The sequence below is a fragment of the Corythoichthys intestinalis genome, chromosome 22 (genome assembly GCF_030265065.1).
Source record: "Corythoichthys intestinalis isolate RoL2023-P3 chromosome 22, ASM3026506v1, whole genome shotgun sequence".
Taxonomy (NCBI): domain Eukaryota; kingdom Metazoa; phylum Chordata; class Actinopteri; order Syngnathiformes; family Syngnathidae; genus Corythoichthys; species Corythoichthys intestinalis.
In genome coordinates this window covers 12,093,182-12,105,974 of record NC_080416.1, presented here as the reverse complement: position 1 = coordinate 12,105,974, position 12,793 = coordinate 12,093,182, and the positions used below count along the sequence as shown (strand labels likewise).

Genomic DNA, 12,793 nt, shown 5'->3' with positions numbered 1-12,793 from the left:
TTTTATAGAATTTTATCGTAAGAAGCATTTCAAGGTCCTGGAGTGGCCTAGCCAGTCTCCAGATCTCAACCCCATAGAAAATCTGCGGAGGGAGTTGAAAGTCCGTGTTGCCCAACGACAGCCCCAAAACATCACTGCTCTAGAGGAGATCTGCATGGAGGAATGGGCCAAAATACCAGCAACAGTGTGTGAAAAGCCTGCGAAGAGTTACAGAAAACTTTGGCCTCCGTTATTGCCAACAAAGGGTACATAACAAAGCATTGAGATGAACTTTTGGTATTGACCAAATACTTATTTTCCACCATGATTTGCAAATAAATTATTTTAAAAATCAAACAATGTGATTTTCTGTCCCCCCCCCCATCACATTCTGTCTCTCATGGTTGAGGTTTAACCATGTTGACAATTACAGGCCTCTCTAATATTTTCAAGTGGGAGAACTTGCACAATTAGTGGTTGACCAAATACTTATTAGCCCCACTGTATCTAAATCTTAAGTTTTTGAAAACAGGCCCCCAAAGGAGCAGGTCAGCGACCAGTTTCCCTTCAACTGATAGTGAATTCTATGAGTTAATTAAAACTTTTTAAATGGTAAATGGTGTTACACTTATATAGCGCTTTTCCACCTTTCAAGGCGCTCAAAAAATTCAATCCATTTGTATTGGGAGGGTGGCAACGAATGAACAAATAGATTGGACGTCTATCGCCTTCAATGACAGTCAATGAGTTAATATTACTCACGGGCCTGTGCTGGCGCCAAAGGTTCCACCTTCTTCGTCTCTGTGTTTTTCAGGCAAATGTGGTTGTTATTCGAAGTCAGGTCTGGGCCTGATCCATTTCGCTGACTTAAAAGATGGGAGTGCCTCTCTGGGGATTCTCTAAGTTCTGGCAGGCTACGCTGCTGACTTTCACGCCGGTTTGCTGCTTCAGGCTCCCCTCTGGGTAAATTCGGAAGTCGCTCATTAGAACCTTCTTGGTTGGTTTGTGAATAGTCAACATTAGTGTCTTCTACGCTTTCGTGATCTATCTGCGGAGCTTCAGAGGAGATGCTGTCGTTACGGCGTAGTTCTGATGGATCCGTCGGACTGGGTTTAGCGCTGGGTTGATGCCGATGTATGGGGGAGGGGCTAGAGTGCAAGGAGGATAAATCATCCTGGTCCCAGTTGGCGGTGAAAAAGGGCGCCCCTCCTGGTTGTTGGAGGAAGCCCACAAACATCACGCCTTGTTCTGATACATCCTGGATCTGCAGGAAAATAATAACAGTAAACGATCATGAAAGCTATTTACGGTCTCTAAATCATGTTTTTAACGGTTACTTGGCTACACACGCACAAGCTTACTCTTTGTAAAACTATCCAGAGTTTGTAATTGTGAACATTTTGAGTGTGATTGAATGTGATTTTTTTGGAATCTCGGCCATCCTAAAAGTACCACCGTAAAATTTATTTTCTGACCTCCGTGACCTCATCAACCCAAAATTTAATGACTTCTTCCGTTTCATATTACAAACATATCCTGCAAGTCTGATAACAATCCCTTTATTCGTTCTTGAGTTATCTTGAACATGGACATACAGAAACACTAAACCTACTGGCACAGGTAAAAATGTAAAATCATTCATTTAAATCACCACAAAGCACTACTCCCTCTTTGATATTATATTCATACACATATTTTCCATACATATCACATAATTTAACACATTTATCCATCCACTGTCAATATAAAAGACATCAGTCATCCACCTTTTATACATGAGAGCCTCATTTCCCCCCTTACAAATGCAGAGTTGCTGAATTAGAAGCATGCTAATCATGGGCAAAGATCAAATATTCAAATGACAAAAGGAGCTCATCCGTGGCCATCCACGTGCGCGCAAGTGCGTGTTTGCGTTTGTCACTCGATATTTCGCCTGACAGTCTCGACGGGAGAAAAATTAGACGGCAAACTCCCAATAATGAGCCACGTCCTCCCGTGTCACACGCGTCATCCGATCCCACAACAGGAAAAAAACGCACACGAGCGTAAAAAGTGTACGACAGATTGAGAGTGGGAGGGCTGGCGAGGATGACAAAATTGAACACACACGCGCGCACAATCAGTGTGGATGCTTATCTGGAAGCCTCCTGCTTCTCTCATCTGATTGGCTATTCATATCACGCCGCTGGAGCGGATCACATTAGACGCCGTGATGTGCATTTTCCATCCAATCAGGTTTCCTTTTGTGTGCGCTCTTTGGGCGTTCAGATGCAAATCTAGGCAAAAGAGCACATTTTCATTTCCCATTGTTGAGCTGAGGAACAATTTTTATGATGTTGGGGGGTTTGCATACGTTTGTAACAATGGCAATAATGTTTCGATCCATTGACGGCGATGGACGTCCCATCCGTTTTGACTGGCAGCGAATGATCGCTGTTTATTAAAAAGATTATTTCTGCTAGGATGGACATGATAAAGTTGTTGTCTTTCCCTTTAAAATTCCCCCCCCCCCCAAAACATGGTGGGTCATGGGTGGGCTTCTCAACCTGTTTTCAACTTGTTTTATGGGGGAAACCCTGCAATGCATAGGTTCATGTAATTTCTAAAACATTCGGAAAGTAGACGAGCACTCAGATGAGCAGACTTTCAAATTCAAAGGCACTCAGGTGACAAATATTGTTTGAAATTCTTTTCCTGACCTTGTGAACTTTGACCTCATTACCTCAAAATGTAATTATTGCTTCCGTTTCATATTGCAAACCTACATATCGTGATAACTAGTGGGGGTTTGTATTGCCTCATATTCGGTGATACTATTCGTATTACGATTCACAGGTTACGACTCGATCCCGATTAATCCTGATACTGCACTTGAAGACGATTATTGCGATATTTGGAAAAAAAACCTAATCAAAATCGACATAAAACATGAATGTAGGGCTGCAGCTATCGGTTACTTTCGAGTTGATTAATTGATGAACTAGTTAGTTCGAATATTCGGACAAGGAACATCAAAAATTAAAATACCTGAGTTGAACCTCAAACAGTACAACAAAATAAATAAATGAGGACAAGATAAGAACAACTGGCTAACTGACATAGCAAAAGTCCGCTAGCTTAAATGATATAAAATGTTACCTTTTTTTTTTTTTCTTTCCTCAATGCTCTTAAGAATTGGTTAAAACACATATTCCCACAAAAAACGGCTAAACATACCTATAAAGAAAATTATTAATGCATTAAAAAACATTAGCTCAAACAGAAACTTAGCTTATTGGTCTTAACAGGGAGCAGCTGGATTCACCCATGTGAAATGACTGTCATATTCACTGTCGCCGCTAGAGTGCGGTGTATCCGCCCAAATCAATAAAACTAAATGCACTTTCAAAACAAACCATTGCAACGCCAAATTAACTTATTTGCTCCCAAAAATGTGTAAATATGTTCCATTTCTAATTGCTTTAGTGTCCCAATAACGTATTTATACGTCTTTTGCGGGGTTTTTTTCCACAATCGGCATCTACAGGTTCTCATGTATCTTAGATAGAATGCACAAAGCTCAAAACCCATTTTAAAGCAATAAAAGCCACTGGAGGGCAGTAGCGCATTTTGTGAGACCCCACAACCCAATTCAACCAGTACAGCGTAGTTGTGACCGTGCTGCTCGCCGGCAGAGCCCGCTCCGCAGCCTCCAGTGTCCCGCATGGAAACGCGCAGGGCCAAACCAGTTCCCCCCCAGGAACACAAGTTCCCCAGGCGAATGAGGAAGTGGTCACCACAAAAGAAAGACTAAAAAAAAATCCATCTTTACGAGACAGGCGGCAATGAGAGAAAAGTTTAACCCGCTGTCGCGACCACCAAGCGTTATCTCTCACTTAGCGGTAGTTATGTGTGAATAAATAGTTACTTTGCTATCAAAAGCTCTATTTGTCTGGTTGTTTATGTTATTTTGTAAAAGGAAAACATTATTCAGATGTTTGGGATGTAACTAAAGCAAAAAAAAGTCAAAGTTTTGTTTGAAATGTATGCGTTTACAAAAAGCTAATTTTCTCCATTTTTTCATCAAAAATTGGAAAATTGCTCAAACTAAGCTATTTTCTAATGCTGATTTCTAAAGAATGGAAAAAGATATGGACATACTTTTTTTCTGCTGAAAGAAGAGAGTCTAATCTTTTTTTTGGTGGGTTCCATGTTTATATAGCAATAGAACAGAATTTTCTGTGGGCCTTGCAAAATCAGTCAAAATCCAGTAAAACGGCCGGGAGCGAAGGGCCTTGCTCCGGTGAAAATGGCTGGGAGTGAATGAGTTAACAGCAAAATTCAATTCAAATCTTTTTTCTAATTGAATTACTCGAGTTAATCGATTAATCGTTGCAGTACTATATGAATGTAACTTTTATGCAAAGCTTTTACATAAATTGTTTGCAATTTATTCATGAAACCTCATCCAGCACTCAAGTAAAAATGTTTTTGCTTTATATTTGAACACCAAATGGCTTTCATTATAACATTTTCTCTTTTTTAATGCAAACTTGGTTTTGTCAAATCCTGCTTAAATGCACGATTCTAAATACTCCACACCTTCGTTTTTGCAGTAAAAGACAAAATGAGCTTGAATGTCAGACTTATAAGAGGACTAATCTGAGCAAAACGACCTGAAGTACCCCATCCGCCATTGCTGAGGTGTGCTGCCTGCAGCACACATCCAGCAGCAGCTAATCTTACTGTTTATATTGACTAATGCTGGGCTGCTATATTTTTGTAAACAACCCAATAATGGCTGCCAACCACTAGAGAGTAACATACACAAATCTCTATTCGGATTAGCCTAATGTTGTTACTTCAGCAGACTGCAAGGCAATGCTGCTACGCGCTGCCAACTACTGGACGGTAGTAGAATTGCAGCCACTGAATTGTTTATTTCCACCAAAACCACACGAGTAAGGATTGATACAGAATATCTCAGAAACTATTTTTTTAAACACCTCTAATAACTAAGGTTGCCCATTATTATCGGGTAGGGGATAATATCAGTCGTTAAAAGCATTTGATAATATTGACATCTGTTTTTCATTGGCGGTTTTGGGCCAATATGCATATGGTATTGCCTTACTGGCAATTTGCATTTACAGCTAATCCCAATAAACAACTCTTTGCGCTATTTTGAGTTCAACAATATAGTGGTGCAATATAAGCACTTTTTCCATAACTTTAGTTGAGGTTGTTCTCTTATTATCCACAAAATGTTTATTTGGAAAAGCTTAAAGCTGTTACATTCATCATTATTAAAGTATTCTATGGGGCATCGAAATACAATTAGCCATAACATGTTAAGTCCACAATCGCATATATCGATATAGGATTTTAGGAGTTGGACAATATCAGGATATCTGTTATCAGTGAAAAAGTCACTATTGAACAACTCCACTGATAACATTCCCTATATTCGTTTTTGTGTTATCTTGAAAACCAACATACAGACCAACACACAACATACGGAACCGAATATGATTCAACTTTACAGGCACTTTAACATTCCGCTCCGTTATCTCACTCCGTGCCATTGATATCAAGAGACGTCCAATCCATTTTAATTGAGAGAGCTAGATCATTCGCTTAGCCCAATGGAACTGAATGAGTTAAACAGCAAAGTGATAGCTTCAAGAAATTGACAGTGAACCACAAAGAAGAACATCATTCTTGTTAAAACACTTTTGACTCACCCTCTTGACGTAGCTCTGAATGACCTCTGGGTCAGCCGCCTGCTGACCCGCCGCGCACACGTCCGTCTCCAAACCTCGTCTCCACCATCTCTTGTCCTGGTTTTTCTCCCAACTGCAAACGGAGAAACAAAAATCACTCATAAATTGGCAGGAAATTCAACTCAATTCTGTTCTACTGAAGCATAAAATAAGAGCGTGCTGTTTGAACATTAGCCCAATCGGCCTCCTTTGGCTGCTATTACCCACTTCCATTACACTTTGAATGTGTGCACCGCTTTATTGGCCGTGGCAGACTTTTTGCTCATCATCACTCAACCGCAATGATCACAGCAGAAAAATCATGTCCGTTTTGGTAGGAAGTGGTTGATTGTTCCCTGCTACAGTAAAAAAAAAAAAAAAAAAAGTTGAAATTCAGCTCCTACTGCAAGATGTGATGATAAAAGAAAATAATAATAAGAAAAGGAGTTTTGAAATATGCCTCTTCATATTTGGAATGAGGTCAGGGAGAAGGCCGAGGTAATATCATGCGCTCCGAGGCGCGAGTGACATTCCCGGCTCGATTTCAAACAGTTGATCTGTCATTTTTTTTCCTCGCTCGCCTTCATTTTTACAGTTTTTTTTTTCATATGAAAGGGGCCGGCGGTGATGTGGAGATAAAAGGCCGTAGTATGAAAAAAAAAAGATGGAGGGGGACAAAAGAAAGAGCGGGGGGTGTTCATCATCAATGTAGAAGGGGATGAAAGAGTGTGAAGAGATGGTTTCATGATTTCAGCGCCCCGCTGGTGACGGCTGATGATGTAATCAGCTATCTCCACGGAGACAGGTGCCGGGCACTTGCTGGACCGTCACAAAAACGACACCCGTCGTCCTTTTCCTGTGTAATTATGGCATTTCCTACTTTTTTATGTTTTGTTTGTTTTTAAATAAACTCATTGGCTGCGGTAGATGTGTTCCCAGTTTAAATGAAATGGACCTCTCGCGTTTTAAATGCCGGGCTGTGTTGTCACAGATTACTTGAAAAAGTAATTTAATTACTGATTACGCCCATACCTGTCAAGTTGTACGGTTTCGGCGTAATCTGTACAAGTGAGCACTGATTTTTAAATGTGTACGCCGTACGTTCAAAATCTGTACGTTTTTCGTACCTTACGTTTTTTTTTCTCTCCGTTCCGATTTTGTCACCGTTTCGGCAATGAGACAATGTGCGTTACTATGCGTTACTAAGTTGGTTAAATGACGCGAGAAAAGTCAGACTCAGAGAGAGTCAGAGAGTGTTTGTTGTGACTCTGTAGCAAACAGAATGCTAGGCTAGATGGCTCCAATATTTCCTGACTGTAGGCGACAGTTTACAATCTACGCCTAGATATCACATGCATATACTACAGTTGTGGTCAAAAGTTTACATACACTTGTGAAGAACATAATGTCATGGCTCTCTTGAGTTTCCAGTTACTTCTACAACTCTGATTTTTCTCCGATAGAGTGATTGGAACAGATACTTCTTTGTCACAAAAAACATTCATGAAGTTTGGTTCTTTTATGACTTTAGTATGGGTTAACAGAAAAAGTGATCAAATCTGCTGGGTCAAAAATATACATACAGCAACACGAATTAGCAATTTCTTGTTAGTGATTATTGACTTGAACAATCATTGACTTGAACAAGTCAGGAAAGTCACTTGGAGCCATTTCAAAGCAGCTGCAGGTCCCAAGAGCAACAGTGCAAACAGTTGTTTGTAAGTATAAAGTGCATGGCACTGTTTTGTCACTGCCACGATCAGAAGAAAACGCAAGCTATCACCTGCTGCTGAGAGAAAATTGGTCAGGAGGGGGAAGATTCAACCGAGAATCACCAAAAAGCAGATCTGCCAAGAATTAGAAGCTGCTGGAACACAGGTGTCAGTGTCCACAGTCAAGCATGTTTTGCATCTCCATGGACTGAGAGGCTGCCGTGCAAGAAGGAAGCCCTTGCTCCAAAAGCGGCACCTTAAGGCTCGACTGAAGTTTGCTGCTGATCACATGGACAAAGATAAGACCTTCTGGAGGAAAGTTCTGTGGTCAGACGAAACAAAAATCGAGCTGTTTGGCCACAATGCCCAGCAATATGTTTGGAGGAGAAAAGGTGAGGCCTTTAACCCCAAGTACACCATGCCTACCGTCAAGCACGGTGGTGGTAGTATTATGCTGTGGGGCTGTTTTGCTGCCAATGGAACTGGTGCTTTACAGAGAGTAAATGGGATAATGAAGAAGGAGGATTACCTTCAAATTCTTCAAGATAACCTAACGTCATCAGCCCGAAGATTGGGTCTTGGGCGCAGCTGGGTGTTCCAACAGGACAATGACCCCAAACACACATCAAAAGTGGCAATGGAATGGCTCGAATGGCCTTCCCAAAGTCCTGACTTAAACCCCATTGAGAACTTGTGGACAATGCTGAAGAAACAAGTCCATGTCAGAAAGCCATCAAATTTAACTGAACTGCACCAATTCTGTCAAGAGGAGTGGTCAAAGATTCAACCAGAAGCTTGCCAGAAGCTTGTGGATGGCTACCAAAAGCGCCTAATTGACGTGAAAATGGCCAAGGGACATGTTACCAAATATTAGCGCTGCTGTATGTATATTTTTGACCCAGCAGATTTGATCACTTTTTTTCTGTTCACCCATAATAAAGTCATAAAAGAACCAAACTTCATGAATGTTTTTTGTGACAAAGAAGTATCTGTTCCAATCACTCTATCAGAGAAAAATCTGAGTTGTAGAAATAACTGGAAACTCAAGAGAGCCATGACATTATGTTCTTCACAAGTGTATGTAAACTTTTGACCACAACTGTACATGCTAAATTACATGCAAAATGACAGACTCGGCGGCGTTAGTAAACAGCCGCCATCTTAAAGCAGTAGACTTCTCAGAAAGGCTCTGTTGTAGTGAACCTTTCTAGCAAAGCTAAGTCACTTTTGATCTAAAATACTCCTAAATGGGCAAAATCTTGACTTGAATCTATCTTTAAATGATGAAACAGTTTTAAAACTTTCACACGTTGAAAGTAGACAGAGGGGAACTAATGCAAAAACGGGAGCAATTTTAACAACTTAAGCGGTTGATTCACAACATTAAATGACTTCCAACCATAGCAAAGGTTACTATATTTTTTGTTTTTTTTTTAAAGTGAAAAAAAAAAAATAGAAAGGTAACACCACTTACTTTGCCAAGTAACTAATTACTCTTACATTCAGGTAACTGAGTTACTAACTCAATTACTTTTTGGGAGAAGTAATTTGTAACTGTAATTAATTACTTTTTAAAAGTTAGATTAACAACACTGGTCATAAAGATAAAGTTTGCAGAATGAAAAGTGACGAAAGCGAAGATTTTATTCTGCCAATTTGTTGCCGAACACAATTTGCCCGCAACTATTGCTAATCACTTCTCAGAATTAGCAAAAGAAATGTTCCCGGCAAGTTCATTTTATCAATTGACCTATTTATAATTGGACACACTAACAAACTACCTTCAAGTCAAACTGAATTGCGAGCTAAGGTGCCATGAAGTCGAGACATGATAGAAATTGCCTAAAGTGCTACATACAATTATTATTAAATTTTAGTAATCATGATGTAGCTGAAGATATTGTTATTTTATTGCGCCATGTTATATGTGACAATATTACCAACAAATTCATATTATTTTAAAAACTGGAGTTTTATTTTTGTTTCATATTTCACGCTATATACAGTACAACGTTCTAAGATTAGTCACCAATTTGTAAGGGCATACGTCACGATTTGTAAGATTGCCAACGGCCTCGGGTTGACAGGTATGTTACGCCTCAAAAGTAATCTAGTTACTTTACAGAATACTATCAAAGTAACTTTATTTACTTTAAAAGTAATTTATCAGTTACTTTTTACCAATTGTTCTCCCTTTGCTGCCTCAACATAAGAATGACAACAGCAAAATGTCATCGCATGTAATTAATTTTTTTCAAATAAGGCTTAATCTTCGAATTAGCGGAGGTTTAATTAGTCGATGAAGTACAGGCCAAAGGTTTGGACACACCTCATTCAATGCAATACATATGATGGTCCCAACCCCATTGAAGAGGCAACATGTTTTGCCGCCCCTCCCACAAAAGTCAAACTCTGCCTATGGGTACAAACTGTAACCATGAAATGTACAAAAAGGCTTGTTACAAACTGTAGACGTGCTTTCGTTACCTGTGCTGTGCTTTGAGTTGTATAGCGCTGCACTGTGATTCCAAGTGGTTCCTTGAATTGGATATGAAGTTTTTAGTGGTCGACAGTCTTTTTGAGTCAGTGCAAAGTTTGGGTTGTTGATATTTTCGTCATCTTTACTGGACAAAAATGTGAAGTAATGGCTTTAATTCCAGTGAGCAAATGCACCCGTTTGTAGTGTCTCTCCTGCCTCTTTCATTGCGTCCTGACGATATAGCTAGGCTATTTTGTGCTGGCCGCTGCAGACTCAGCACTTACAAAGCATGGTAATCCACGTGACCCATTTTTTTGTCCTCCGATTAGAAAACGTGACACGTCACTCCCAAACTCAAGAGAAACATTTCTATTCTAAATGCTCTTCGTACGTGACTACAGTATTCTTCATTCTACATACATTGTAAGGCAATAACAAATTGTAAAGCACAGGTTCTAAGGAAACAAACTTTAATCAGATTACTGGTTTGGAAAAATGAACGCGTTAGATTGCTCATGACTGAAAGTAATCAGATCACAGTAACGCGTCACTGACAACACTGATGCCGGGCAATGAGTTATTAAAAATGTATATATACTGTATATATATATATACTGTATATTAGGGCTGTCAAACGATTAAAATGTTTCATCGAGTTAATCACAGCTTAAAAATTGATTAATCGTAATTAATCGCAATTCAAACCATCTATAAATTATGCAATATTTTTCTGTAAATTATTGTTGGAATGGAAAGATAAGACAAGACGGATATATACATTCAACATACTGTACATAAGTACTGTATTTGTTTATTATAACAATAAATCAACAAGATGGCATTAACATTAACATTCTGTTAAAGCGATCCATGGATAGAAAGACTTGTAGTTCTTAAAAGATAAATGTTAGTACAAGTTATAGAAATTTTATATTGAAACCCCTCTTAATGTTTTCCTTTTAATAAAATGTGTAAAATTTTCAATCAAAAAATAAACTAGTAGCTCGCCATTGTTGATGTCAATAATTACACAATGCTCATGGTGCTTAAACCCATAAAATCAGTCGCATCCAAGCGCCAGCAGAGGGAGACAAAAAACACAAGTAACAAGTGGACATGACACTGTGCTGTCATTGTAATCTGAGCAGGGCATGTGCGTTAATTGCGTCAAATATTTTAACGTGATAAATTTAAAAAATTAATTACCGCCCGTTAACACGATAATTTTGACAGCCCTAATATATATATATATATATATATATTATATGTATATATTATATGTATAAACATACATTTTTTAAAGTTTAAATTTTATCTTACATTTTTATATCAAATTTTATATTTTTTTACTTTAAAGATATTTTATATAATTGCAACATTTCATTCATGACTATCTTTACCAGCTCTTAGCCATTGAATGTAATTTCATATTTTTCTTTTTTAATTTTAAAAACCCTTTTATTTTTTTTTCAATTATTACAAAAACATTATATGGGAATTTACTTTTTATTTTACCGGATTTTTAAAAACATAATAATAATAATAATAATTATTATTTACTTATTTACTGTTTACTGTTAGCAATAAAATAATTTTCTTTAAATGTATTTATGATTGTCTATTGTTGTCATCTCCATATACGAATATACTGTGAGATCTGTTTCTGCTATATAGCTCACTCATTCCTCAAATCCCTTCTCACGCAACACAAACAAGCTCACACGCTACCGTGTATCAATTAAAGTTAAAAGTGAAAGAATTAGGGCAGCCAGCTGCAGTCGACCATTTGTCAAGCTTGACTCATCTGTTGTAATTTGACATGAAAAGATGAAGGTAAGCTGAGGACTCTTATGCTTGAGATGAAGCTTCTCCTTGTCACATCAATGAAGTCACAAAGTTGCATCAGTTACATCCCTCAATTTGGGCTCATTGCTAAATAATAGCCCATATTATGGTTTAATTACATTAAATATAATAATTTTTTTCTTGCATGAACTCATTTTTTAAATGTGCGTACCTCGGAGTTTCCCGCACCAACACGGCCCGGTGGAGCTGCCTCTGAATATGGGCGTGACGAGGGCCGCACGGATGCACGAATGGGTGGACGGAGACCAGGACAAAACCCTGAGCGTAGAGTTCCCTGACCTGGATGGGAAGTTCCCGGACGGAAGACAGGCACAGCACGGATGACACCGGCACCTCTGGAGGAGATGATAGACAAAAAGTGAAGGGGTGAGAGAAAAGTGGGAGGAAAGGGCAGGGAGATTCGACGGGCAAATCAGCAAAATTTGAAATACAGTGGTGCCTCTACTTATAAACGTCCTGGCATCCAATTGGCTAAGAGGGGCCGCTACTTTATGTGTGTATACCAGCATCCTCTTCATTCGACATGAGGTGTTCCAACAGCTTTACGTGAGTGTATTAAATTTCATACTGTTTTTTACATTATGAACAAATCTCATTTTATACTTATGGTGCAAAAATCTAATTATAGCATGTATTTGTTACATGTTTTTACTATAAGCCGCTACTTTTTCCCTTCATTTTGAATCCTGCAGTTTATAGTCCAGTGCGGCTTATTTGTTGATTTATTTGTGTTAATAAGCAACACATCTCTCCTTGCATGCATTGCAGTGCTACAAATGTAAATAACAATCCAAATTCATGTTCTGTGCTATTTATTTATTTTGTTACTGTTCCAGTTGGTGTATTAATTGGTTGTTATGGTATTTGGTAACACTTTATTTGACAGCGGTGTCATAAGACTGTCATAAGACCGTCATAACTATCACGGGCATTACTGAATGATTATGACAGATGTCATTAAGTGTCATCCGGCAAATTATGTTACTAACTCCATTTATGTTCACCTCGGATCTTTT

The 12,793-nt window shown here is 38.7% G+C and overlaps 2 protein-coding genes across 5 annotated transcripts in view; one reads left to right on the top strand and one right to left on the bottom strand.

Annotated features, from left to right (window-relative positions):
- The window catches only part of LOC130910306 (inactive phospholipase C-like protein 2), a 114,308-nt gene that overhangs the window by 810 nt on the left and 100,705 nt on the right, over positions 1-12,793 (top strand). The window lies entirely within an intron of this gene.
- rftn1a (raftlin, lipid raft linker 1a) overlaps positions 1-12,793 on the bottom strand; it is a 54,350-nt gene that overhangs the window by 11,424 nt on the left and 30,133 nt on the right. For all 4 annotated transcript variants that reach the window (XR_009061850.1, XM_057827490.1, XM_057827491.1 and 1 more), the window contains exons 3-5: positions 11,929-12,112; positions 5,703-5,814; positions 742-1,243 (exon numbers count right to left, since the gene is read on the bottom strand). Coding sequence is in view for 3 of the 4 variants with exons in the window: in XM_057827490.1 (XP_057683473.1) it covers positions 742-1,243; positions 5,703-5,814; positions 11,929-12,112 (798 nt within the window). In the remaining variant the exon portion in view is untranslated. The remainder of the gene's footprint in view (positions 1-741; positions 1,244-5,702; positions 5,815-11,928; positions 12,113-12,793) is intronic.